This window comes from Perkinsus marinus (assembly GCF_000006405.1).
Source record: "Perkinsus marinus ATCC 50983 genomic scaffold scf_1104296964856, whole genome shotgun sequence".
In the NCBI taxonomy this organism is placed as follows: domain Eukaryota; phylum Perkinsozoa; order Perkinsida; family Perkinsidae; genus Perkinsus; species Perkinsus marinus.
Window position 1 is genome coordinate 61,597 of NW_003204538.1, and position 27,627 is coordinate 89,223.

Below are 27,627 nucleotides of genomic sequence, written 5' to 3' on the forward strand. Positions count from 1 at the left end.
GAATAAGACTTTGGCAGTTCAAGTAAGATGGTTCAACATCGCTGGGGCATCGCAACAGGGAGTCACGTAGCGCGGAAAAGCTCAGGCGACCCATGACGGATTGAATAAAGATCTATGACCGGCTGTACACATTTAAAAAGAGTGGGTCCCTGATTGGACCTATAGACGAAAAAAACACACGATTCGCGTGTGATATGGGTGGACCTGTTACATAGATAATCTTCTTTGCCACATTAACGCTCGTCTCGTGCCATCTTATCTTCGTTGTTTCAGGGAACATCGAATAGAGAGACGTTCGATTTGTACTACAGCATGATTGATATACCTTTATAAGTTATACATATTTACCGAATTGTACTTCCTTCAGCATACTCTGGTGGATATCCTTTGCACGATGTGAAGAAGACTGATCCCCATGGCCAGCGAGCGTGCAGAGCAAACAGTAGCTCGTCTGGTTCTAAACTATGCATGGCAGAGGCTCGCCTTTGCAGCAAATAAGACGTTCATTTATTTCTGTATTAAATGCAATGAGGAGCGTTAAGAACAGGTCTCTCTACGATGTGTTACTCGCTAGTTGCTAGTCGACAATGTATTTAACTTCTATGAAGCCATGATGCAGAGACTGATTATCCGTGTGATTTTGGCCAAAACACATCATCTGTGACACAGATACCAAATCGAGTCAAACAGAGAGCATGGACCTTGATGGTACTAGCGTCGCCAGTCAGATTCATGTATGTTGGTGGGTGCCGAATGCACTGACAATATGTAGCATAAGAACATAGTAGTGAATCGACAAACCGAGTTCATGAAGTGGGCTTGTCCGCTCGCACGTGCGTTACCGTCAGCGTACTGCGAGGATCAAACCCCATAAGTCCAAACTGATACATCCAAACCGACGCTTTGTTATTCTCGGTTGAAATTGTTGGAGGTGTGGTTTCTGGGCTGTCCATCACCAGGCTTGGTCTTGGCGATGGCATAACTCTCGCAACCTCCCCAGATCTTCTCAGCGGCCTCATCAAAATCGATAATAGCCGATTCCGAATCGATGTGCGTCTTGCGATTAAGTGTCAAGGTATTGTTAGTTTCTTTTTGTGTGAATCGTGTCTCCTCAGTGACAGGAATGTTGAATTACAGTGCCAATTTAAGATGACCTTGGTGGGTTCTATTTTTTTGAAGTCGCGGAAAAATTGACTGTTTCAGAAATTTTACTAAAGCGAGCGAATAATGAAACGACTCTGATATATTTTCTCGAAATCTCACAACCTGAGTCGCAGTAATAACCGAAAAATCGAAAAAATACTGTATGTTCTATCATTTTGTGAGGGGGTTTACTCAACTGTATGAGCTCTCTCAAAAGGTCTAAGTTCAGGTTGCCGGAGGTCTTCGCAACGTCGGGATGGATAGAGGCTTGTAAATGGGTGGTTGCTACTCTCAATGCTGCCGACCGCTTCCATGGCGAGTCTCCAGCGGTGGATGATCTTATGAGGACTTAGAGAGAGAATTCCGATGGCTGTTTCGAGAGATACGGTAAGGTTAGGCCCGTTCCGAAGGAGTGCTTGCGGACCCAACCGCAAGTTGCGGTTGGGTGCAGCTTGAAGATGATCCATCGAGTTGGCCGCTATTTATCCCGGGAAAGTTATCTAATAACTTTGCGTCGAGTTTAACGCTCCTCTCATAGAGTTGTTAGCTGTCATCTCTCCCTCCGGAGTGTTTTCTATCCAGCGCAGCTCGCGAAGTTTTGCCAACTTGACGGGACACCCCTCCAACTTGCAAGCTCTCTAGTGGCGGCGATAGTCGGCTTTCGTCTTGCGACATCGCTTTTCCCCCATAGGCACGGAGATGAAGAGGATAAAATAAAATCGGAAAAAGGCACGGAGATGGAGAGCGAGTACATGAGTTGTGCGAGTCTGTTTCAATTAGTCATACCACATCCTTCAAAGCAAGAGTCGGAGAATGTTGGAGAATTCACAGCGTACTCTCGCTGACCTAGAATTATGGGGAGAAGTCTTCTCTCACGCGGAGAGTTCAGTTTGATGACTCAATAAGAGCGGCTGTTTGTCGAGGTACAGGAGGAATTTCTCGTAAGAAGAACTTCAGTCGATGATCTTCGGGTCGTACTCCGGGATGCAACTTGGGAGCCGCTTGCTGCCTCCGTGGTCCTCGCTCTCTGAGCCACATTCACGGAGAGACTTCGGATGCACTGCTTGAAATCACCAACGTAGCAGAGAGGAGAGAGAAAAGAACCAAATGAACGAATCAGCGAAGCAAGGAATCATGACCTGTCGCCGATCGGGACTAGAACCCCGTAGATCCGAATTAGAACGTAATCCTAGTCGTCACTTCTGATCTTTGGGCTAGGACGAGGATGTGAGCTCTGTGCCGCTACGGAGCTTCTAATTGGACGGCTCGTGGCGCCTTTAGTTTTTTTGATGTTGTCCCTGACCAGTGGTCAGTGACTACGGCGTTTGTTGAACAAACTTTGTTCACGCTCGAGAGGTTGCCCCTGTAGCTACTGTGGGATTTGCGGCGGACTCCGACAGCTCCTTCGCTAGCTCGGATGCTGATATCGTCAGAATATTTGCTGACCTTCAATATGATTCTAGGCATGGATTGTCCCTGCCAGAGTAAATCGACAAATGAGATTATATCACTCGGCTACATCATGAAGACCCGAGGCTCGATCGCGAGATCGAAAAACTTTCTTGTGATGGCCTGAGATTCAGGCCCTGAATACAGCTCAGCAAATGCAAGAGTAGTGGTCCCATTTTCACTCTGTCGCATTCACTATCCGAGTTGGCCTTGCAGCTTCCTACCAGAATGACGGTAGTGAACCAACAGAGTAGCGTCTTGAAGACGTTGCTCATCATTCCGAGATTTTCGTTGGACCGGAAGAGGTGCTCGATGGGTCTCTTTAATTGACATTGCAATCTCGTGGACACTAGGCGAATCGAGATTGTGCACTATTTTGACTTGCTTTCCAATGTCGTGGATGGCAAAGGTTTTCTCTTGTATTGTGAAGCACCCTCCGCTGGCCCACATCACAGTCCAGTAGTTCAATAAAGAGACAGAGCAGTTCAGACCCGACACGCAAGCTGGCGCAATATGATAGGACGCAGAGGAGAGAAGCCGTCCTGCGTCGCTCTACGAACGAGGCTCCAGAGAGTGGATATTGAGATGAGCGATCCATCTCGACGAGACGAAGACAATAGTTTGCGGCACCCAAACTTCATAATCTTCGCGAATGTGGTTTTCCTACGGCGTGACGTGTCTCTGAACTGGACGTAAGGAGAGGAGAGGGAAAGAGAGAGGCAAGGGGAACCGCCGTATAGCTAATGAGATGCACGCATACACATGCGAGAACTTGCGGATGAGCCAGACTTCATTGGTCTTGAGCAAGTTTGTAAATTGACGGAGATGTTGAATTCGAAGAAGCTGTATGTAGCGGGAGCCGGTCAATAAATATTTGGTAACTGGGGGAAGATCCATGGCTGGTAAGTGAAGATTACTTCATGTGGACTGTACATCCCGAAGGTACTGTGTTTTAACATTAAGTGGCCCAATGGATGAAATTTTTGAATTGTTGGAATGTAAGATGCATAGGAATACTGCATCTAATACGTTCGTCTAATATTCGATGAGTACATTCAATTTTCCCGTTCACCCATGAGCTGCATGCTGGTGAAGCAGTAACAACGCAGCTAATGCGCTTCAACTCAGCGTTAAACTCTGTAGAGTTGAAGTGCATACCGGCATCACTGCGAACCTTCTCCGCTACTGTATTAAAAACTCAAACACAGAGCGAAAAACATCAAGACCGTTTTGAGTATAAGAGAGATAACAAACCGCTTTAGTGACAAGGTATGATGTCCAATTGTCGATTAGTGAGACAATCTCTCTCTCTCTCTCTCTCTCTCTCTCGCTCACGGCCGCTATTCGGCCAGGCGACTCTGCAAAGCCTCGGAGGATTCGACAGAGTTTATAAGGTCAACAATGGAAGTATAAAGAGGCTGACCAGGCCTTGGTAAGGAATGTGACGGCCAGTAGGCCTTAGTCTGCAAACTATACACAGTACACGACAATCAGTGTTATTGTCGGACCAGAGTAAAAATGTCTTCATTATTCGATAATACAATAGTAGCTAATAGTACAATGTTTTTCTCTCTTTTTTTTTCTTCTTCTTTTCTTTTTCTTTTTTTTTTCATTTTTTTTCTTTTTTTTTCTTTTTTTTTTACAACGACTTCCTCCGGCCGCGGAGAGGCGGTACATCACAGGCCAGTCGAATCCGACGCTCCCATACTGTCCGGTTTTTAGCATCACTGGAGAGCGTTCGCTCTTTCATGTTTATAAATACAGTCGAATATAGATTGTATGCGTGTATCCTCTGCGAATATCAAGCGGCCAAAAATATCTCGAGTATTCAGCGGTAGGGATGGAATAATGGCTGCAATAAGATCGCTCTCTGTGAGTGGCTGGGATCGTGGAGGGACGGTATAAGCTTGAACCCTACTTAATGGATCTGCAAGATTATGCTCACTTGCAGTATGTTGAACATTAAGTATAATGTTTCATGTTTTGCAAGTATCGTGAAGAGTACGGGTACGTCCTTCCACAATAGCGCTATTCAACCCATAGATTTGGCGCTAGTGTCTGGCATCTTGGCCATATAACCAGGGTACGACAGTGAAGTTATTACATTCAACGGTCAATTTGAGTTGACGCTGCAGCTGAAGAGCGGCAAGGTATCTGCTGACTAACTTGCAGACACCATATATGAGAGCATCTAATTCTGCCAACTTAATATGCCGATTATCACCTAAACGGCGCAATTCCGTTGAATCTCCTATATAAGTTAAGCCAGCAACTATAGCAGTTCCGTAGGCATATTTTGATGCGTTTGTATAAATCACGGAATGATTTAAACATACCAGGGATCTTAATTGGCTCTCGTTGAATCTCGGAGGGCTGAATATTGACTGTAGTCCTCGTAACTTATGAGATGATCGTATAGTAGCCAGACCTACTGAATCAACTGTTAACGAAGTTTCGTTATACGAGTAGTACGAAGTCTTGGTCTTGAATGCCCAAATTCTGAAGTTCAGCGGGCTACCGATCATTTGGTTTTTTTTCTGGCCGTCAGATTTCTGGGCGTGAGTGGGTTGCCTTTACTTATTTCCTGTCCACAGCAACAAGACCGACCTTGTGCTGGTTTCGAAGCGGAGTGAAAGATCATCACCAAGAAGTGTAAGTCCTCACCTGCTAACCTCAAGTTCCTAAGAAAGTGGACTGGTGTGTTCCAGTGGTTCAGCCATTAGCTAGGTGATCAAGATGCTCTCCGCTGTCTCAGTGGTCTCGTGAGGTCTCTGCGGAATAATGATGCTGTGGGTGATGAGTAGTGGGACGAAGTGTCTGTTGCTTGATATACCGTATGTCAAGCAACAGACACTTGTGTCACATGCGTTGGATCCGTGTTTCATGAGTGGCTTCACACCTTTGTATTTAGTTCATTGTATAACTAGGTTGATTGTCACAGATTTCAATGTAGCATCGTGGTATGGCGCTATTTTAGGAGTGATGACCTTGGACTCTGACAATGGTTGCCCAGCTCTAATTCGAGGAACGACTTTATGATATAAGTCCTTGTGATAGTTTCCTTCTTATGCATCCTGCGGGAAAGACCTACAGACTTCTTCCGGTTCGGCCCTGTGGCGGAGTATGTAGGAAAAGAGAGCAACTGAGAAGCTCTACTCCAAGATATCGAGGAGCTCAAGTGCAATGTGTGTCCGAGAACCTTGTTGCTCTGCGTGGCAACCATACTATCAGTTTGGAAGCCGATGCTAATCTCTGTGAAACTTATATTCATGATGACTTTGGTTATGCTTGGGAACCGTATGCTGGTGTGTCGATCGGGGAGCTCTTCGAAGCCTACAGTATGTTGATAAATCTGTGTGGTTGCCTGGTGATGAAGATGCTCTTTGTTGGCCGGATATGTCTAGAGGTGGTATGATTGGCTAGGCGGAGATCGTCCCTGTGAATGTCAACGACTCCTCTGAGCAACTAAATGCGGAGGATAGTATCCTCAGGATACGACGAAATCAGAAGTGATCTATGGCTGCTCAGTTGTTCCAGATGATAAATGATGTGGTCAGTTGTGGTTATGATCGCAGCCAAGAAGGACGACTCGTCCGGGACGAGCATCCGAGGTCTATGGCGAGCTGATGAGCCTGTTATTGGACAGGCTGTGCCGCCTGATTGTGGTTGTCTTCTATTTTAAGAGTTTCGAGGCACGCTTCACCGCATCGCATTAGTTATTTGGGAGTGTTGGGTGAGACTGAGTGTTAGCAAACTAGGCAGCAGAAGGCGGTGGTAACACCGAACATCACAACACGCCGTGCATTGGTTTAAGACAAAACTGTCACATTGCCTAACACGCAGGCACATAGGCAATGTCACCCATTACTCATCCAACAATCCCAGAGAAACCGTGCGTCCGATGCTCACATTACTTCCGTGATCACGAGTCATGATTTAGGACACAGTTAGGACATCATTTTCACCTAGGATCCCTAAGTCACGCGGGGAGGGAAACACCATTCAAGCAAGCGGAGGTCTCTGGGAACAACATCCCAGATTCAGTTTCTGGTGATCGTTGCGGTGTGGTGGTCGTCACCATTAGTCGTAATGGCTCGACAGCGATGCTGCTAGTAGCAGCCAGCTTATCAGGAATCACGCAATTTAATGTTGTAGTTGGTGATGTAGGAATTTTCTACATCATCAACTCGCAACATCTGGAAGACTGAGAATCTCCGTTGTATGAGTCTTGCACTGACGCTTGATTTCGGGTAACCCGTAGTGTTCCCATGCGCTTGAGATCCGGCTCCATCAACCGGGGGTATGCATTCGTCTACAGTCATAGCAAAGATCTCAATCGCATTTGTGACCCAGGAATGAGTCTCAGAAGTCGCATCGCCTGTAACAAAAGGTTCAGCTGGGGGATCCGACGACTCTACTTGGACTGTCCTCGATCGACTTAGCCGGTAGCGGTCACGGCCTCTGCGCCGAAGGTTGCCGCCGCCGATCTCCGGCTGGATGCATTCGAGAAGGCATGAACTGACTGATCTGTCAAGAAGCCCTGGCATGAATCAAACTCAACGCAGCAGCTCAAATACTCGGGAGTAGATGAAGGAATGAGATAAAAAATCGCCAATCTCTCTTTGTTGGGGGTTGCCGTCGCCGGTTGCTAACTCCCAGCGGCCTCCATTCACGTTGCAGCTAGTATCGATACAAAGTACGATAGGGAGAAGGCCGTACAACAGTTAACTGAGATTGCGAGGCTTGCGGCCACCAATCGCCATCGGCCATCGGCTGAGTCGCGAATCCATTGGATGTTGCCGCTGACATCCACTACCGGCTTCTTGTCTCCTGTGGAACGATCGGAGCCTAGTTTTACCTCTCGGTAGGTAGCAAGAAACTCACTCAGCAGTTTCACTTAGCCTGGTCGACTACCAAACCTGGGGAACCACGACCATGACGTCTCTAGATCCGCTCCATGTACTCTACTTGACCTTGTGCGGCAACATCGTGCGTGTTCAAGAAGGCCTCAGCAGCACCATGTGAAACGGATTCAATCCTCAGACCACGAAACAAACAGAGTTGCGTCTCGTCTGCGTTTTCTCTTTACCAATGGGGCAGAGGACATCAACAACCGTGTTCTTCAGCATGTCCGGCTTCGAGACCAAGGTCGGAAGGTCAGCGACAGTTACACCAAGTTGAAGTAGCCTGTCGACGATGGCGTCGCATAGTACCGTTGGGCAGCTGGTCGGGGAGATCGCACGAATGGCCTCCGTTTCTCTGGCAAAAGTGTCCGTCATAGAGACAGGAGGCAAGGAAAAACTAGGTAGAGAGGCGGGAGACGTACGGTTATTACGAAATTTATCGAAGGAGCTATGAATGCGAGACGCATAAGCAACACAATTAAGATCGCGTAAAGAAAAGCATAATGTAACAGATGGCGGACCATACAACAACAACAACAACAACAACAACAACAACAACAACAACATCATCATCATCATCATCATCATCATCATCATCATCATCATCAACAGCCGTTTCATCCTCTCTGAAATCAAACTTTGATCACATACGATCCTCCTCCATCTAACTCAGTTGTATCCAACACCACCTATTATGAAAGGTGGTGTGGACAGGGTTATAGTGGCCTAAGCATGATGACTTGGCTGATCTGGAATAAATAACTCATGCTCAGCTTTATCTCATGCCTAGATTACCATCACATGCTATCGCATCTGCCATTGTGGAAGTCCCGACATACGAGGTAAAGGAGGAATAAACGATATGTGATGTACTACTAAGAAATATTTATCAGGACGAAGTGGCTAATACTGAAAGCTCGAGGTTGGTGGCATCGAAGTTCTCAACGGCAAAAAATGATTGTCCTAGTTGTGCGAATCTAACAGTGTTATGTTTCCTTGTCTACGTTGAAAATTGCAGATCAGATTTATCATACGCCGAAATCTGTCCAAAACCATCATCAGTCGGAAAGAGTCTCTGGCCGAAATCTGATCTATTTGTAGGTACGCGGATAACCTTGTTAATCCGTTAATCTATGGCATGCCTAATACTGCATTATCTTACGTGTTTACGTCCTTGTAGGCGATAATGTGCAAGTTGTCCCGTTATGCTATCCCTCTGTACACAATTTACGCTGAGGTAAGTCTTCATTTAGGTAAGTCCCTTGTGGACGTAGTCATAAGCATTATACTTCAGGTATCTATCTGTTGAGTTGTCACCACTACAAGTGTTAGCAGCTCCTTGTTCCGATTGTGGTATAATAAGATTACCTGGTTGTGGTTGGTGGCGTTATCTTTGGACGTAAAGTATCGTGGACTGAATCATGGCACCTACGTTGAAGGTAACTCCGAGCCCATTGTCTAGTAAGGGACTGACGATTGCGAAGATGGAAGCATGGTTCGAGAAGTATCATACTACTGCGGCGTTCTATGGGTGGTCCAGTGATGAGATCTATAAGTATGTTCCATTGTTTCTAGAAGATTCGGTCTTGGGGGTATATGATAGTATGACGCCTGAAGATAAGAAGGATTCGAATAAGATCAAAGACCACTTGATACAACGGCTATTGACGAAGGATGTATTCGAGGACTTCCTGTCTTCAATTCTAGTCTTGCTTCCTTCAGAGACTTTACTTGAATACAGCTATGATCTTAAGCGGTTGGCAACGAGAATGTTGACAGTTGAAGGTACTTCGGTATCAGATACTGTGATTGATGGTGTGGCTAAAGGTCAGTTTTTGAGGGGTATACCTCAGGAGATTGCCAGTAAACGGAGGGTACTGCAGTTGCCTACGTTAGAAGAATGTGTTCTTCTGCCACTCTTGAAGAACACTACGGTTATGGTAAATAGTTCGGCTGCTGGTATCCGATCACAACAAGACCCGTAATGGTATAACCGGTGCTACGTTTGTGGTCACCTTGGTCATTTGGCCAGGGATTGTACTGCTGGCCCGCAACAAAAAGGACGTGATAAAGGTCGGGTTGATATTGATCGGTCTTATATGGTGGAAGATGACAAGTTGGCTTATGACGAGGACAATGAGGATCCCGTGATGGGAAACGAGTGAAGGAGCATGATCTTATTGGATCAGACGTGCTCCGGAATTCGCAGAGTCAAATTTCTACATGGTGTGATAACATGGCTCTGTCTATGATCCTGGATAGTGGTTCAACGATCTCCTTGATTCCTAAACGGTTAGTTATCAACTACTATTTCTAGCGAAGCTTCTAATCTTGAGCTCCACTCGAATATCTCGAAAATGAAGCTCTGTCACGAAAAAAGAATATACTCGGCCTTGTGATAGAAAGCACCAAAGATTTCTTTTGGCCGAGAGATAGTTCGCCCTCTACTATACCATAATGGTGACTCATTCCTGACTTGGTTCTGACTTAGTCTCATCATCTACATCCTCTCCTGACCAAAACTTCCCTATCGTTGCTGATCCTGGATTTACGAGATGCATTACTGTATTTCTCGGGGGACCCATGAGATCCCCTTTGATACTGTCTTTGCCACCCACCGGTTTTCAAGCTCGCTTTACCATCAGAATCAAGTTTCCCATCTGCGAGAATCAAGCTCTCAGGTCTAAGCATTCCCATGAGTACCGACGGTTTGCTCATCAACATCAGTAGAGTGCCCGTTCGAGTTTCTCAGCCATCACGCCTCAGCCATCAACCACATCAGCCAACTGGTTTATGTCGGAGCTGTTTATACAATCAACATCCACATAACGAATCATCTACCAAAAATGCACTCCTGAGCACCCATCTACATATCTGAACGATTTGCATGTTCACGATCCACTAGATCATCAGGTGACACTATCGGAGGCTATCATATTGCCCTTCCCAAACACAATGCTTCTAAATCAGAGCGATTCTTGTATCATGGATGTTAATTGATTTTAAATTTGAGGAGGCTGGCGGTGGATTTGCATTGAGAGAGGGGTCGGTTCATGATATTAAACGATCATAGCTTCGCAGTGGGTCGAAGGCTATACATAGCGACACAAAAGTACAGGTCGTCTACAACAGGCTCTTGAGGTCCGAGATGATAGTAACATCCGCTAACAACTCCCTTCGTGCCCATTGGATGACGCTCACTTTCTCCATTGATATTGACACGATATTGTTGAATCGATAGCTAAAAGTAGATGAGGACGTCGTCTCATTCATCAATAGTCTGATGCCTTGCGTCTCTTCCTCATTACAACTGTCCAACACAACGAAGATAAACATCAGTGAATTCGTGTCGAAATCATAACAGTACTCGTAGTGCTGCTCAACAAGGCTTCTTTCATTATTGGTGCTATGCCATCCCCAAGGGATGCCTCCGTACCATTAAGGTGTCTACACCATTTTAAAATACTATTCTGCTTTTAGTATGACAAATTCCATCGGGCGGGCCATCCCAAGACATACCCTATAGTCAGTTCGGCAGGATCACGTGATTGGAAGATTAACTTCGTCTGTACGACCAAGTAACCTCAGATTCGACGAATTGTGGGGATCATTAGCTTGGGGCAGGTATCCCATTCGAGTACTGGTGTCCAATACAAGCCAGAGTTTTGGGCAGTAATATAATACAACTCGTTGAATTACCGGAGCTACTTCGGTCAGGACATTGGTCTCGAACTCATGCTTCTTGAAAATCGACTGAACTGAGGTAAACATTGGCATGGCATAGCTGCCCCTCTGAGGAAGTCGAGCTCGCTGATGCTGAGTCAAGCCTTCAGAGGGTATAGCATGATATCAGACTTCCTTGTGACCTTCTAAAGGATTTGCCTCCGTTAATTGGGAGCCCTCGAGACACGATCGACTTCGACATTGAGCGAAGCAGAGAATTATATCACTCCGTGGGGAGTCTCCACCAAGGATCCTAGAGAAATTCTTTGAGTGAATCGTATTTCTGACTGCTAGCTTGTAGCCTCTCCCAAATGAGCTGGCTTGGTTTCTCCCATGACGAATGAGTTATGAGCCCGTTGTGCTTTTTCCTCAACAACCATGAGCTCTCGCATCCTAACCTTCCAACCGTAGGCTACGGTCCGTAGCATTCCCGGATGATGCGGGGGAGCTTCATCTACAAGCGTGATGGTCCCGATTCTCTCACGATGACCTTCAACACCACTAGGGATGGCCTTAGGCAGTTTACTATCCAGTGTAGTCATCGATACCAAGATGTTTGACTCCAGCTCCGCGAAGAAGATGATGAGTACCATGATATCCTCCACGAGTTCCCTGAGTCCGGCCCTTGTGCCTATCGTGGTAACCTCGAGTTCGCGATGCGATGTGAAAGCCGAACGACTCTATTGACGCAACTCTTTCGATCAATACTCATTCACTCGTTATCAAGATCGCATGCGATACCGCGGGTTAGTCAAAATGCGGTCCATTAAACACTTCAAAACTTCATTCCAAAATGTCTCCACACACTCGGGCTGGGAGTAGCCTGAGAGTCGGCCACCTCAGTCGTTGTCGCTGAGGCTTCGGTGGTGACATCAACGTTGGTGGTGGCACTGATAGTAGTGACTGGGAAGTCAGCTGTAGTCGCGAGATTAGTGGCGATGTCGTCTGTTGTAGTAGCAGCAAATGTGGTGGATGAGGCCTCTCCAGTAACATCCGAAGATGTGGTTACTTCCGAGGGAGCTGCTGTGCTCGTCGTTTGTGCAACAGTGGTAGGCTCGACAGGAGCGTCGGTAGTAACATCAGCCGCATCGGCTGTAGTTACCATTCCGGTAGTGTCAACAGCAGCAGGAGTGGCCGTATTGGTTTCTTCGGGAGCGGCTGTTGTGCCGTCCTGGATTGTGGTGGTCTCAGTGACTTCATCGGTGGCTTCACTTGGAGTAGTGGTAACTGCAGCAGCCTCGTAAGTGCATGGCGCATTGGATGAATGGCAGGTGCTTGGTGTAGCCCAGTACTTGCAGTAGGAGCCAGGAGTATCCGAGGCACAACCAGCATCACAATTACGGGGAACTTCACTTATCTCACCCGACCCGCAGTAACAAGGGACGTTGGAGCCAAAGCACCTGCTAGGTGTCTGCCAGTATTTACAATACGACCCGGGATAGGTGGCGGCACACTCGGCATCGCACTCGGTGGTGTTGCTCATCACGTATGTGATGTCCTGGAGAACACTGAGGCAGACGATAATGGAGGAGAAGGAACGGATAGTCATCGTGCACGAATGTGAGAAAAACTGCCGGAAGTGCGGAACCAGACTGGGCCTGCGAGGGCCTATGCCAACGCCATAGCCTGGTGCTATTTAGGCAAACCGTTTAAGCCCTAGTGAGTTCAATGTTGATCGTTCGCTGTAGCTGAACAGTAGCGCGCGCGATGTCTATCTTGCCCAATCGTTTCACAACCGTTTTCACAGATACTGCATCATATACAGCGTTCTCAGCCACTCTTCTTCGGAGAATTCGGCCGACTTCTCGTAAGCATCATTTCGACCGATTATCCAACTCTTGGTTCGGGTTAGCGGCTCGTTCTGATTGCCAAGGCAAATGTGATGATCATGCAGGGCAATCGCTCGTCGCCGCTCACTATCAGCGCTTAGGGGAATATATTCTAGATTACAACGGGCAGTGTAACCTGCAGCGATCAGGCTTCGTGAACGTCTTCTAACTCTGCGTGGCTGTAGCCCACAGTTCATGACTCCTCATTGGGTCAGACTAGAACTTCCTCATTGTCCAATCGATTTTCTGTCAAGCCATAATCTCAGAATAATTGCTCAGCTGAATAAACCTTATTGGCTGGGCGGCTGGCCATCTACACAGGACCACAGTTGGATTTATCCCTATAATCCAGCTACGCGAGTAACAAGCTTGCCCTCCGATTGCACCTACCCTGACTTTGGTCGATGTCACACATGTGAAGCTTGATAAGAACACATTGAGCTGTCAAGGATACATCAGAGATTCTAGTATATCTAACCTCTGCATTTGAACTCGCTATCAACAGAGTCTTCAGCATATCAGCAATCGGAATTCAGACACTGGAGAACCAACATGGGCTCATGCTAGTTGGTAAGAGGATCACGGTGGTGCGGCTTGCCCGCCCCACCCGCCGATTATAGACAGGGCTCGAGAATCACGACCTTTGCTTCTTAGTCGGAGGCAACCCTTTCCTGACCACCGTGTCCTTTTTATGGCTATTGGGCTAACGACACTTGCGAAGATGCTTCAGCGAAACGGCACCGATTGCGAGTCTATAATTCACCAGGGCACTCACCAGGTGGCGGAGCTCTCGCCAATCTCTCTTTGTTGGGGGGTTGCCGTCGCAGTTGCTAACACCCAGCGGCCTCCATTCACGTTGCAGCTAGTATCGATACATAATACGATAGGGAGAAGGACGTACAACGGTTAACTGAGATTGCGAGGTTTGCGGCCACCAATGGCCGTCGGCCATCGGCCGGGTCGCGAATCCATTGGATGTTGCCGCTGACATCCACTACCGGCTTCTTGTCTCCTGTGGAACGATCGGAGCCTAGTTTTACCTCTCGGTAGGTAGCAAAAAACTCACTCAGCAGTTTCACTTAGCCTGGTCGACTACCAAACCTGGGGAACCACGACCATGACGTCTCGAGATCCGCTCCATGTTCTCTACTTGACCTTGTGCGGCAACATCGTGCTTGTTGAAGAAGGCCTCAACAGCATTTTGTGAAGCGGATTCAATCCTCAGACCACGAACCAAGCAGAGTTGCGTCTCGTCTGCGTTTTCGCTTTACCAATGGGGCAGAGGACATCAACAACCGTGTTCTTCAGCATGTCCGGCTTCGAGACCAAGGTCGGAAGGTCAGCGACAGTTACACCAAGTTGAAGTAGCCTGTCGACGATGGCGTCGCATAGTACCGTTGGGCAGTTGGCCGGGGAGATCGCACGAAAGGCCTCCGTTTCTCTGGCAAAAGTGTCCGTCATAAAGACAGGAGGCAAGGAAAAACTAAGTAGAGAGGCGGGAGACGTACGGTTATTACGAAATTCATCGAAGAAGCTACACATGTGAGGTGCATAAGCAACACTATTAAGATCACGTAAAGAAAAGCATAATGTAACAGATTGCGGACCATATTAAGCATGCGAGATAGAATATGAGTCGCCCAGTTAGGGCTTTGTCCCTCGTGGTCGAGGTGGTCAAAACGAGACAACAACAACAACACAACAACACACAACACATCATCATCATCATCATCATCATCATCATCAACAGCCGTTTCATCCTCTCTGAAATCAAACTTTGATCACATACGATCCTCCTTCATCTAACTCAGTTGTACCTAACGCCACCTACTATGAAAGGTGATGTGGGCAGGTTTATAGTGGCCTAAGCATGATGACTTGGCTGATCTGGAATAAATAACTCATGCTCGGCTTCATCTCACGCCCAGATTACCATCACATGCTATTGCATCTGCCATTATGGAAGTCTCGACATACGAGTTAAAGGAGGAATAAACGATATGTGATGTACTACTAAGAAATATTTATCAGGACGAAGTGGCTAATACTGGAAGCTCGAGGTTGGTAGCATCGAAGTTCTCAACGGCAAAAAATGATTGTCCTAGTTCTGCGAATCTAACAGTGTTATATTCCCTTGTCTACGTTGAAAATTGCATGACGAAACCGGCAATTCTAAGGGCGCTAGAATGGATTCACTCTTCGTAACAGATTTATCATACGCCGAAATCTCTCCCAAACCATCATCAGTCGGAAAGAGCCTCTGGCCGGGAAGGTCATCTGATCTTTTCGTAGGTACGCGGATAACCTTGTCGTTAATCCGTTAATCTATGGCATACCTAATGCTGCATTATCTTACGTGTTTACGTCCTTGTAGGCGATAATGTGTAGTTGTCCGGTTATGCTGTCTCTCTGTACACAATTCACGTTCAGGCGTCTTCATTTAGGTAAGTCCCTAGCTGACGTAGTCATAAGCTTTATACTTCAAGTATCTATCTATTGAGTCGTCACCACTACAAGTGGTAGCAGCTCCTTGTTTCGATCGTGGTATAATAAGATTACCTGGTTGTGGTTGGTGGCGTTATCTTTGGACGTAAAGTATCGTGGACTGAATCATGGCACCTACGTTAAAGGTAACTCCGAGCCCATTGTGACGATTGCGAAGGTAGAAGCATTGTTCGAGAAGTACCATACTATTGCGGCGTTCTATGGGTGGTCCAGTGATGAGATCTATATATATGTCCCGTTGTTTCTAGAAGATTCGGTCTTGGGGGCATATGATAGTATGACGCCTGAAGATAAGAAGGATTCGAATAAGATCGCAGACCACTTGATACAACGGCTATTGACGAAGGATGTATTTGAGGACTTCAAGTCTTAAATTCTAGAGTCTTGCTGCCTTCAGAGACTTTACTTGAATACAGCTATGATCTTAAGCGGTTGGCAACGAGAATGTGTATCTTCAAGACCCACTTCGATTCGGAATCGGCTAATATCGATTTTGATGAGGCCGCTGAGAATATCTGGGGAGGTTGCGACAGTTATGCCATCGCCAAGACCAAGCCTGGTGATGGACAGCCCAGAAACCACACCTCCAACAATTTCAACCGAGAATAACAAAGCGTCGGTTTGGATGTATCAGTTTGGACTTATGGGGTTTGATCCTCGCAGTACGACGACGGTAACGCACGTGCGAGCGGACAAGCCCACTTCATGAACTCGGTTTGTCGATTCACTACTATGTTCTTATGCTACATATTGTCAGTGCATTCGGCACTCACCAACATACATGAATCTGACTGGCGACGCTAGTATCATCAAATTAATTTCAGGGTCCATGTGAGCTGTTGGCGCTGTTAGAGCCCTGTGACCTAGAGTTCGAGTTAGAGGACTTCCCGGGAACACGACGCGCAGGAGGCATAGGGAAGTCGGGACGAAGAAGACGAAAGTTAATCGACTAATGAGCAATGAGCTTCAGCGCGCAGCACGCATGTGCATAGCGCTCCTGCGTGAAACTACGTCACGTCACGATGGAGCGTGTCTCACTACTATGGGAATAACATAGGGACAGACTAGAAAAAAATGAGAATACATCGCTCAGCCTCGCCCCCCATAAAAGCGTGTACACTGATCGAGTGATGGTCAAAACCCATAAGCGAAAAATTACGTATCGTCATCATCACCATTCCAATCATGCGCTCGCAGAGCTTGCAAAGCACGTTCCTTAGCAGCTCTCTGTGGCCTCGGCTGAGGTGGAAAATTGTTGCTCCCATCTTGAGCAACTCGAGAATCATCGTCGGGCACGGTCTTATCGTGAATCAGGTCCTCAGGGTCATCGGAGACCAATCCGTCCATACGACTATCATCATCGACATCGAGGACACCCTCGTCCGGAATATCGTCGTCTTCTCGGAAGAGCTTCAAGTTTTTAATATGGTGTTCCTCCACAACGTTAGTACTTTCATGTACCAGTACAGCAATACGTTTACCAATGATACGAGTCACCTTAAAAGGACCACGGAAACGACGACTCCATTTATGCTCGCGACGGCCCAAAGCTAGGACTCTGTCGCCAATGCTGATGGGACGATCACTGCGGTGCTTGGAGCTCTTGTTCAAAGCAGTCTCGAAGGCACGCTCACGACGGTCTTGCCATATCGAGATAAATCGTTGTTGAAGCCTGTCTAGACGGAGGGCTCTATTGCGGGCCATAGATGTCAACTCGGTCGGATCATCGGTCTCGATATCATCGAAGTCAGAGTCGAGTTGCTCGATACGGAGCCGTGCCTGTAGGGCAGAGCACGGTGTGAAGCCGAACATGAGCTCGTAAGGGCTAACGTTCTCAGCGCCCTCGTAATCCAAGCCGTACGAGTTGATGCAGTTCTCCAGCATGGCGATAACGACAGGGTCGTCCCATGAACGGCCCGATCCTTCAAGCATTCTAGCTAGCGTGGAGTTTATAACCCTATGGCGAGTCTCGACCCAACCGAGTGTCCAAGGGGCCCTCGAAGCAGAATATTTTATTTGTAGTCCATGTAAGCGGCAATACTCCGTCATATACTTACTGAGATGAGCTTGGGCTCGATCGCATCGTAGTCTTACAGGATAGCCGAAGCGGTTGAAGATGACCGATAGACCATCGCATATGTTTTGAGCCTTGAAAGACCCAGCCAGAGGGAATACAGCCGTGAAGCTTGTGTAGGCGCATGTTGCCGTGAGAAGACTGGCTGTTATAGAGGATGAGTCGGATCCGCTGGACGCCCTTACGGGTCCTATCAAATCTATACCAACTTCGAACCAACTCTTGGCATCGACCTTACGAGAACCAGGCGGTGGTAACTGTTGACCGTCAGGGTCGACGAGTTGGCAGGAATCACAGCGGCGGATCACTTGTGCAGCGAAACGCTTCATAGCGGGGAACCAACAGAAGCTTGATAGACGTGAAGCGACATTCGGCGATTTACCATGGCTACTCTCGAGGTGAACTTCTTTCACCAGAGCCTCTCGAAACTCCTTCGGGATGAAAACCTGCAGGACCACTCGCCCCCCTAGATCATGCCGTATACGTCGGAGGAGTAAACCTGGCGTGCCATTGGACCAAAAATACCCAGGCTTCTTGCATAGGTTTAGAGCCTCGGGGTCGGTAGACGAGACTGTACGGAGTGTAGATAAGTCTAAGTAGGCCTTAACGTCGTTGGACCAGGCTTGAGGGTGATCTTCAGAGTCGGTATCGCTGCTAGTAGAGTCGTCATCCCCAACGTCTTCGGGGGTGGCGATTCGCAAATCAACATGCTTAGTCTCCGTGACACTGTCCTTGCTGACCTGACTGCCACATTCACGAGCCAAGTGATCTATAAGAGCCACCGTAGAAGAAGTTCTTGGCAACCACAAGATTTTCTCAACGTTGGAGATGTAATTGGAGTAGAGAGAGTGCCATGCTCCACAGAAGTCAGTGATGGCCGATTGCCATTCACGAGTAGTATTAACGTTGTCCGTGACCCCATATACCAGACCGGCCAAGATACCCGAGTTACGATTAGCGAAGAGGATTTGGGCCGCCCTTTCGCGGAAAGTAGACGACCGTGTCATAGCCAATGAGGAGCCAGGGAAGGAGTTGCTATGAAAGGAGCCACCGTCGAAAACAGCTGGAAGGCACAGTATCTTGTAGCCATCTCGTTCCAAGACAATGTTTTCTTGTCGGCAGAGCTTGGTCAGATCATCGAAGCTGATCCGAAATTCCGACAGATTCGCTCTTTGAGAAAAGTCGATTGGTACTTGTATGACATGTATAGCAACACCAGCCCCAATTATCGACATTTGCATCCGTGACTAGAAGGGTCGCGATTGCCCATGGTCGAAACAGATAGAGGCTTGGGAGTCCTCGGACGTAGAGATGACCTAGAGACCTCAATGGGGTCCTCGCATCGCTGCTGAGTGGGTCGAGACTAGCATCCGTTTGAGAGGCCTTACTGATAATCGAATATAACTGGGAGAGAGCTTGCTGACCATCTGGAGGGAGCCATTGTTTGCAATATTGGAAGATACCTGCCCAACGCCGGAGTAGGCTCAGAAGGTCCTTGATGTGATTGACGTCGTCTAGCTCTTTCAGGCAGTGATCGATGGCTTTCTCGTCGATCGGATGCTTCGGAGCCGGGAGTATAGTGTGAGAATCCGCCTTCAAGCCGCAGAAGGTGATAGTCGGTCCGTCGCCACACTTATCCTCACGAACAATAAAACCGTAGTGTTTAAAGAGGTCGATGACGCGCCTTTGCAGGGTAAGGCATAATTCCTTAGAGTGGGATCCGATGATCACATCGTCTTGGACATGACAAATGTGGCACCCCGGAGGAATCGTCAGCTTATTAAGGACCCAACGTACGGCTCTCGCAAATATCAAACTGCTCCATCGCCAGCCTTGGATAAGGCAACGCCCGGCATAGATGCGGGGATGGCTTTCGCCGGGGACGGAGATTCTTATACCAAAAAGCTTATCACCGAGAACCGAGTCGATAGCTATGCTACTGAAAGCATCCGAGAAGTCGATCTTAGCAAACCACCCACGGCTTGACGGGGGGAAATCACGGAGTAGCGTAGCAGCTGTGTCTTGGAATTGGTAAGGCCGTTGAGGAGCAGCGGTATTTTTGGAGTGGACGGTGCGAGGTGCAACCCACACTCCATTACGAAGTTGCAGCTCGTTAACGCTCCTGAGGTCGATGGTCAGACGATACCGGTTAACATCAGATTGTGGTATAGGATATTGGCGAACACGAATGCCTTCTTGTTTATCCACCAGAACGGGCTCGTTGATGCACATGACCTTGTGTTCCTCTTCAGGAGATATTCTTGCGAGTTTCCCATCCGCTACCATCCGATCGCAGACATCGGCGAGTATATACCGGTCAGTGGTACTGCGATTACGGGAACTCTCGCTGCGGGGCATAACGGACGCATTCTCGAGCATAGGAATATTGGCCTTCAATCTGGTGGTACCATCACCGTTGGGGACCTCGTCGAATAGGGATCGGTTACGTGGAGTCGTACTCTCGAGCAACGGTAGAGCCGGTCTCCCGAAGAGTAACCGCGGGGTACACGGCCGTGCCACCAGAAAAGGAAGCTCAATGATCTGAGAGCTCGTGTCAACATCAGAGGAGCCGCTCTCGGGACAGAGACGGAATCTCAGCAGAACTGCGGTATCGTGATGCTGGGCCTCGTTGTTTCCGAAGACGGTACGATAGGTATTTTTGGTTGGACGTTCGACGTACGGTACACCACGTGTCGTAGATCGTCAAGGAGAGTAGAGTCGATGTAACACGCGCCAGCTCCGTTATCGATTTGGGCACGACAGAGCACACCTCGGTGATTATCATCTGTAGAAGGTAAAATCCGACAGTAACGGTGCAGCGGGGGAAAAATAGGAACGTCCAATGGCTCTCCAACGGTACCACATTCGGAGTTGAAGTTGTCAGCGGTATTCAGGTAGGCAAAAGGTGCATCAACTTGCGTCGCCATTAGAGCTGATTCCGTACAAGCTGGTTTCTCAACCGCTGACTCTGCATTGGTAGTCGCCGTTGCAGAAAGAGCCGGACCAGTGGCTAAAGACTCGATACATACGCCAGCCATATGACCAGGTTTGCGACACCTTGGGCACGGAGTGAGAAGGGTACGCATACATTCTGCAATCGAATGGCTGAAGTCGCCACACTTGCTGCATCTTTTGTTGATTTGGTAGACATTTTGAGAACGACATACACCTGCACGATGACCCGGTTTATTGCACCGATAGCAGGAACCCTTTCGTATGCTACTCGCTACAGTGGCCATCTTGTTGTTATCGGTGTGGACAGCCTGAGCAATCCCAGGTAGAGATTCAGCAGTAGACGACACCATCGCTTGTTCTGTCGTATTCAGAGTGTTTCCCAATACAGAGTGGGAATACTTCTTCCTCTGAATATCCCAGTCGGTGAGAAGTTCAGCCAGCTCGTTGATATTGCTGATGTTTGGCCATACCGAACAAGCTTGTTCTCGGTAATGAGGTGACAGTCCTTTGATAAACAACTGTTTCTCCTGGTAAGGAGTGTGTTGAATACCGATGTCAAGTCCCTCGTCGAGGAGTGCACGGAGTCGGTCAACAAAGCTAGTGGGAGTTTCCAATTTCTCCATCTTCAAAGCATCGATACGGGCAACAAACTTGCCGTTGTTGTTGGTCATCTTGTATCGGGCTCGTAGGAAACGATCGGCTTCCTGGAGTTTCTGTAACGAGTCACCCGTCGAGAGTCCGATGCGGCGGATATGCTTGCCAAGCTGCTTGTAGACAGACGAGTCGAGACACTGAGTTAGGTACAGATAGGTGTCGGCAGCGTTGAGGTGGAAATCGGCAGCAGTTGAGGAGATATCCGAAAGTAGGCAAACTATGGGACGAGCATCTTGTTGACCACGATACTTTCCTCCATCGGGTAAGGGCACCTTCGATAGGGCGCTCAAACCTCGATACAAAGAACCGACGCCAGTGGCAGAAGGGGACGAAGATCCATTAAGATGATCACCGAGCGAAGAACGGTAGCCGTGGGGGACAACATCATCGGATGAGTGCGAACGGGGATCAGCCGCTACTGCTAGGTTGGGAGCGTTCGGCGGTCCATTTTCGTGGCCAGCAAAAGTGGGAGCCGGGGTACCGCTTGAGAAATGAGTTCCCAGCAGTGAGTGCTGCTGCATCACAGATGGCGGGGTATGCCATACCTTCTCTGGGGCATTGCCAGTGTCGTCGGGTTGACCGAACATCGCGATTGGCGGGGGTACCCTCGTCGTACGGTACCGACGTAGTTGAACTCTAAGTATGAGATCGGGAAGGTCGTTGTCTTCAAGAAACCACAGATCGGCCTCCTCCAACTCGTGGTCTTGGAGGAAAGCTTGAAGGGCTCCAAAACCAGCACCGAGGGGAGGTTCTTGGGGAACCTGCTCGCTAGGGGCGGCCGCGGAGGTGTTGGCGATACCGTCATCGTTGCCTTGCCCGGGTTCTCCACCAAAAGCTGAGCTGTTGGCGCTGTTAGAGCCCTGTGACCTAGAGTTCGAGTTAGAGGACTTCCCGGGAACACGACGCGCAGGAGGCATAGGGAAGTCGGGACGAAGAAGACGAAAGTTAATCGACTAATGAGCAATGAGCTTCAGCGCGCAGCACGCATGTGCATAGCGCTCCTGCGTGAAACTACGTCACGTCACGATGGAGCGTGTCTCACTACTATGGGAATAACATAGGGACAGACTAGAAAAAAATGAGAATACATCGCTCACATGCTCTCTGTTTGACTCGATTTGGTATCTGTGTCACCGATGATGTGTTTTGGCCAAAATCACACGGATGATCAGTCTCTGCATCATGGCTTCATAGAAATTAAGTACATTGTCGACTAGCAACTAACGAGTAACACATCATAGAGAGACCTATTCTTAACGCGCATCATTACATTTAGTAGAGGGATAAATGGCTGAGACGTCTCATTTGCTGCAAAGGCGAGCCTCTGCCATGCATAGTTTAGAACCAGACGAGCTACTGTTGCTCTGCACGCTCGCTGGCCATTCGGATCAGTCTTCTCCACATCGAGCAAAGGATCTCCACCAGAGTATGCTGAAGGAAGTATAATTCGGTAAATACGTATAACTTATAAAGGTATATCAATCATGCTGTAGTACAAATCGAACGTCTCTCTATTCGATGTTTCCTGAAACAACGAAGGTAAGATGGCACGAGACGAGCGAAGAAGATTGTCTATGTAACAGGTCCACCCATATCACACGCAAATTATGAACCATCTTAATTGAACTACCAAAGTCTTATTCAGGGGACTGTGTAGTTCGCGAACTACTTAGGGGTCGTGCTCGATTCTACCACCTAAGACAACGTCACATGGGTGCTCTGACTTTGGTCGATGTCACACATGTGAAGCTTGATAAGAACACATTGAGCTGTCAAGGATACATCAGAGATTCTCGGATATCTAACCTCTGCATTTGAGCTCGCTATCAACAGAGTTTTCAGCATGTCAGCAATCGGAATTCAGACACTGGAGAACCAACATGAGCTCATGCTAGTTGGTAAGAGGATCATGGTGGTGCGGCTTGCCCGCCCTCGCTCATCAATCTCGGAACCACTCAGATATCTCTGATGCACTGTCAATAGGTTTCGTATTGGGGTATAGCGTCGATGTTTTTTGTGATGTTACGACGCAACGTTTCCAACACAACTTGGACAGATGAACACTTATACACTCATTATCAAGACATCATGCAGTGGCCCGGATTGTATTAAATGCGCTCACCAAAGCATTACAAGGCTTCATTAACCTAAATCGGCTACACAATCGGACTGAGGGTAGTCTCGAAATCGGTCGTCTCCACAGTAGTAGCAACGACCTCATCGGTCACAGCAGCTGTGCTGACCGGGAAAGGGGACGTTATAGTAGTAGTAGTAGTAGTAGTAGTAGTAGTAGGCTCAACAGTAGCACCGATCGTAGTCGCGACAGTCGCAGCCTCCGTAGCGACCTGGGTGGTAGCATCCGAGTCATCCTTGTCTCTACCGGGAGCCTCCCCAGCTGCCGTGCTGATGGTCACTTCGCCAGTCACAGGAGCTGCAGTAGTGACAGCCACCTCATCGGTCACAGCGGGCGTACTGACCGGTTGACGGGACGTCATGATAGTCGTAGGGTCAACAGGATCGTCAAAGGAGGGTCAATAGGAGTAGGGCGTCAAATATAAGTACAGGTCGTCTACAACAGGCTCTTGAGGTCCGAGATGATAGTAATATCCGCTAACAACTCCCTTCGTGCCCATTGGATGACGCTTACTTTCTCCATTGATATTAACACGATAGCGTTGAGTCGATAGCTAATAGTAGATGAGGACGCCGTCTCATCCATCAATAGTCTGATACCTTGCGTCTCTTCCTCATTACAACTGTCCAACACAACGAAGATAAACATCAGTGAACTCGTGTCACAATCATAACAGTACTTGTAGTGCTGCTCAACAAGGCTTCATTCATTATTGGTGCTATGCCATCCCCAAGGGATGTCTGCGTACCATTAATGTGTCTACACTATTTTAAAATATTATTTTGCCTTTAGTATGACAAATTCCATCGGGCGGACCATCCCAAGACATACCCTATGGTCAGTTCCGCAGGAGCACGTGATAGGAAGATCAACTTCGTCTGTACGACCAAGTAACCTCAGATTCGACGAATTGTGGGGATCATTAGCTTGGGGCAGGTATGCCACTCGAGTACTGGTGTCCAATACAAGCCAGAGTTTTGGGCAGTAGTATAATACACCTCGTTAAATTACCGGAGCTACTTCGGTCAATACATTGGTCTCGAACTCATGCTTCTTGAGTTCGAGATCAATCAGATGTGCTGTGATGAATGAGTTATGAGGCACGCTTCACCGCATCGCATTAGTTATTTGGGAGTGTTGGGTGAGACTGAGTGTTAGCAAATTAGGCAGCAGAAGGCGGTGGTAACACCGAACATCACAACACGCCGTGCATTGATTCAAGACAAAACTGTCACATTGCCTAACACGCAGGCACATAGGCAATGTCAACCATTACTCACCCAACAATCCCAGAGAAACCGTGTGTCCGATGCTCACATTACTTCGCTGATCACGAGTCATGATTTAGGACGCAGTTAGGACATCATTCTCACCTAGGATCCCTAAGTCAGGCGGGGAGGGAAACACCATTCAAGTAAGCGGAGGTCTCTGGGGACAACATCCCAGATTCGGTTTCTGGTGATCGTTGTGGTGTGCTGGTCGTCACCACTAGTCGTGATGGCTCGACAGCGATGCTGCTAGTAGCAGCCAGCTTATCAGGAATCACGCAATTTAATGTTGTAGTTGGTGATGTAGGAATTTTCTACATCATCAACTCGCAACATCTGGAAGACTGAGAATCTCCGTTGTATGAGTCTTGCACTAACGCTTGATTTAGGGTAACCCGTAGTGTTCCCATGCGCTTGAGATCCGAGTCCATCAACCGGGGGTATGCATTCGTCTACAGTCATAGCGAAGATCTCATTCGCATTTGTGACCCAGGGATGAGTCTCAGAAGTCGCTTCGCCTGTAACTAAAGGTTCAGCTGGGGGATCCGACGACTCTACTTGGACTATCCTCGATCGACTTAGCCGGTATCGGTCACGGCCTCTGCGCCGAAGGTTGGCGCCGCCGACCTCCGGCTGGATGTATTCGAGAAGGCATGAACTGACTGATCTGCCAAGAAGCTCTGGCGTGAATCAAACTCAACGCAGCAGTTTAAATACTCGGGAGTAGATGAAGAAATGAGATAAAAAATGGCCGAATTGGTTATTTCCTCTTGATCCACTCTAGATTATAGACAGGGCTCGAGAATCACGACCTTTGCTTCTTAGTCGGAGGCAACCCTTTCCCGACCACCGTATCCTTTTTATGGCTATTGGGCGGCTAACGACACTTGCGAAGATGCTTCAGCGAAACGGCACCGATTGCGAGTATGCGGGCATTCACCAGGTGGCGGAGCTCTCGCCAATCTCTCTTTGTTGGGGGGTTGCCGTGTTGCTAACACCCAGCGGCCTCCATTCACGTTGCAGCTAGTATCGATACATAATACGATAGGAAGAAGGACGTACAACGGTTAACTGAGATTGCGAGGTTTGCGGCCACCAATGGCCGTCGGCCATCGGCCGGGTCGCGGGTCCATTGGATGTTGCCGCTGACATCCACTACCGGCTTCTTGTCTCCTGTGGAACGATCGGAGCCTAGTTTTACCTCTCGGTAGGTAGCAAAAAACTCACTCAGCAGTTTCACTTAGCCTGGTCGACTACCAAACCTGGGGAACACCGTGACGTCTCGAGATCCGCTCCATGTACTCTACTTGACCTTGTGCGGCAACATCGTGCTTGTTGAAGAAGGCCTCAACAGCATTTTGTGAAGCGGATTCAATCCTCAGTCCACGAACCAAGCAGAGTTGCGTCTCGTCTGCGTTTTCGCTTTACCAATGGGGCAGAGGACATCAACAACCGTGTTCTTCAGCATGTCCGGCTTCGAGACCAAGGTCGGAAGGTCAGCGACAGTTACACCAAGTTGAAGTAGCCTGTCGACGATGGCGTCGCATAGTACCGTTGGGCAGTTGGCCGGGGAGATCGCACGAAAGGCCTCCGTTTCTCTGGCAAAAGTGTCCGTCATAGAGACAGGAGGCAAGGAAAAACTAAGTAGAGAGGCGGGAGACGTACGGTTATTACGAAATTCATCGAAGAAGCTATACATGTGAGGTGCATAAGCAACACTATTAAGATCACGTAAAGAAAAGCATAATGTAACAGATTGCGGACCATATTAAGCATGCGAGATAGAATATGAGTCGCCCAGTTAGGGCTTTGCCCCTCGTGGTCGAGGTGGTCAAAACGAGACAACAACAACAACAACAACAACAACAACAACATCATCATCATCATCATCATCATCATCATCATCATCATCATCATCATCATCATCACCATCATCATCATCATCATCATCAACAGCCGTTTCATCCTCTCTGAAATCAAACTTTGATCACATACGATCCTCCTGCATCTAACTCAGTTGTACCTAACGCCACCTACTATGAAAGGTGATGTGGGCAGGTTTATAGTGGCCTAAGCATGATGACTTGGCTGATCTGGAATAAATAACTCATGCTCGGCTTCATCTCACGCCCAGATTACCATCACATGCTATTGCATCTGCCATTATGGAAGTCTCGACATACGAGGTAAAGGAGGAATAAACGATATGTGATGTACTACTAAGAAATATTTATCAGGACGAAGTGGCTAATACTGGAAGCTCGAGGTTGGTAGCATCGAAGTTCTCAACGGCAAAAAATGATTGTCCTAGTTCTGCGAATCTAACAGTGTTATATTCCCTTGTCTACGTTGAAAATTGCATGACGAAACCGGCAATTCTAAGGGCGCTAGAATGGATTCACTCTTCGTAACAGATTTATCATACGCCGAAATCTCTCCCAAACCATCATCAGTCGGAAAGAGCCTCTGGCCGGGAAGGTCATCTGATCTTTTCGTAGGTACGCGGATAACCTTGTCGTTAATCCGTTAATCTATGGCATACCTAATGCTGCATTGTCTTACGTGTTTACGTCCTTGTAGGCGATAATGTGTAGTTGTCCCGTTATGCTGTCTCTCTGTACACAATTCACGTTCAGGCGTCTTCATTTAGGTAAGTCCCTAGCTGACGTAGTCATAAGCTTTATACTTCAAGTATCTATCTATTGAGTCGTCACCACTACAAGTGGTAGCAGCTCCTTGTTTCCATCGTGGTATAATAAGATTACCTGGTTGTGGTTGGTGGCGTTATCTTTGGACGTAAAGTATCGTGGACTGAATCATGGCACCTACGTTGAAGGTAACTCCGAGCCCATTGTGACGATTGCGAAGGTAGAAGCATTGTTCGAGAAGTATCATACTATTGCGGCGTTCTATGGGTGGTCCAGTGATGAGATCTATAAGTATGTCCCGTTGTTTCTAGAAGATTCGGTCTTGGGGGCATATGATAGTA

The 27,627-nt window shown here is 47.9% G+C and overlaps 6 protein-coding genes across 6 annotated transcripts; 2 read left to right on the forward strand and 4 right to left on the reverse strand.

Annotated features, from left to right (window-relative positions):
- Positions 1 to 8,917: 8,917 nt before the first annotated feature.
- Pmar_PMAR005909 (hypothetical protein) lies at positions 8,918 to 9,481 on the forward strand (the record flags this gene model as incomplete). Its single annotated transcript, XM_002769804.1, has 1 exon — positions 8,918 to 9,481. The coding sequence occupies one exon, from the start codon at positions 8,918 to 8,920 to the stop codon at positions 9,479 to 9,481; it is 564 nt and encodes a 187-aa protein (XP_002769850.1).
- A 2,513-nt stretch (positions 9,482 to 11,994) lies between these two features.
- On the reverse strand, positions 11,995 to 12,768 carry Pmar_PMAR005910 (merozoite surface antigen 2, putative; the record flags this gene model as incomplete). The annotated part of the gene is made up of 1 exon (XM_002769805.1): positions 11,995 to 12,768. The coding sequence occupies one exon, from the start codon at positions 12,766 to 12,768 to the stop codon at positions 11,995 to 11,997; it is 774 nt and encodes a 257-aa protein (XP_002769851.1).
- A 3,229-nt stretch (positions 12,769 to 15,997) lies between these two features.
- Positions 15,998 to 16,162, forward strand: Pmar_PMAR005911 (hypothetical protein; the record flags this gene model as incomplete). Its single annotated transcript, XM_002769806.1, has 1 exon — positions 15,998 to 16,162. The coding sequence occupies one exon, from the start codon at positions 15,998 to 16,000 to the stop codon at positions 16,160 to 16,162; it is 165 nt and encodes a 54-aa protein (XP_002769852.1).
- Positions 16,163 to 16,708: 546 nt separating this feature from the next.
- Positions 16,709 to 18,868, reverse strand: Pmar_PMAR005912 (gag/pol/env polyprotein, putative; the record flags this gene model as incomplete). The annotated part of the gene is made up of 1 exon (XM_002769807.1): positions 16,709 to 18,868. The coding sequence occupies one exon, from the start codon at positions 18,866 to 18,868 to the stop codon at positions 16,709 to 16,711; it is 2,160 nt and encodes a 719-aa protein (XP_002769853.1).
- Positions 18,869 to 20,221: 1,353 nt separating this feature from the next.
- Positions 20,222 to 22,153, reverse strand: Pmar_PMAR005913 (hypothetical protein; the record flags this gene model as incomplete). The annotated part of the gene is made up of 1 exon (XM_002769808.1): positions 20,222 to 22,153. One exon carries the CDS (start codon positions 22,151 to 22,153, stop codon positions 20,222 to 20,224), a length of 1,932 nt encoding a protein of 643 aa, XP_002769854.1.
- Positions 22,154 to 23,392: 1,239 nt separating this feature from the next.
- Positions 23,393 to 23,731, reverse strand: Pmar_PMAR005914 (polythreonine-rich glycoprotein, putative; the record flags this gene model as incomplete). Its single annotated transcript, XM_002769809.1, has 1 exon — positions 23,393 to 23,731. The coding sequence occupies one exon, from the start codon at positions 23,729 to 23,731 to the stop codon at positions 23,393 to 23,395; it is 339 nt and encodes a 112-aa protein (XP_002769855.1).
- Between the last annotated feature and the right edge of the window lie 3,896 nt (positions 23,732 to 27,627).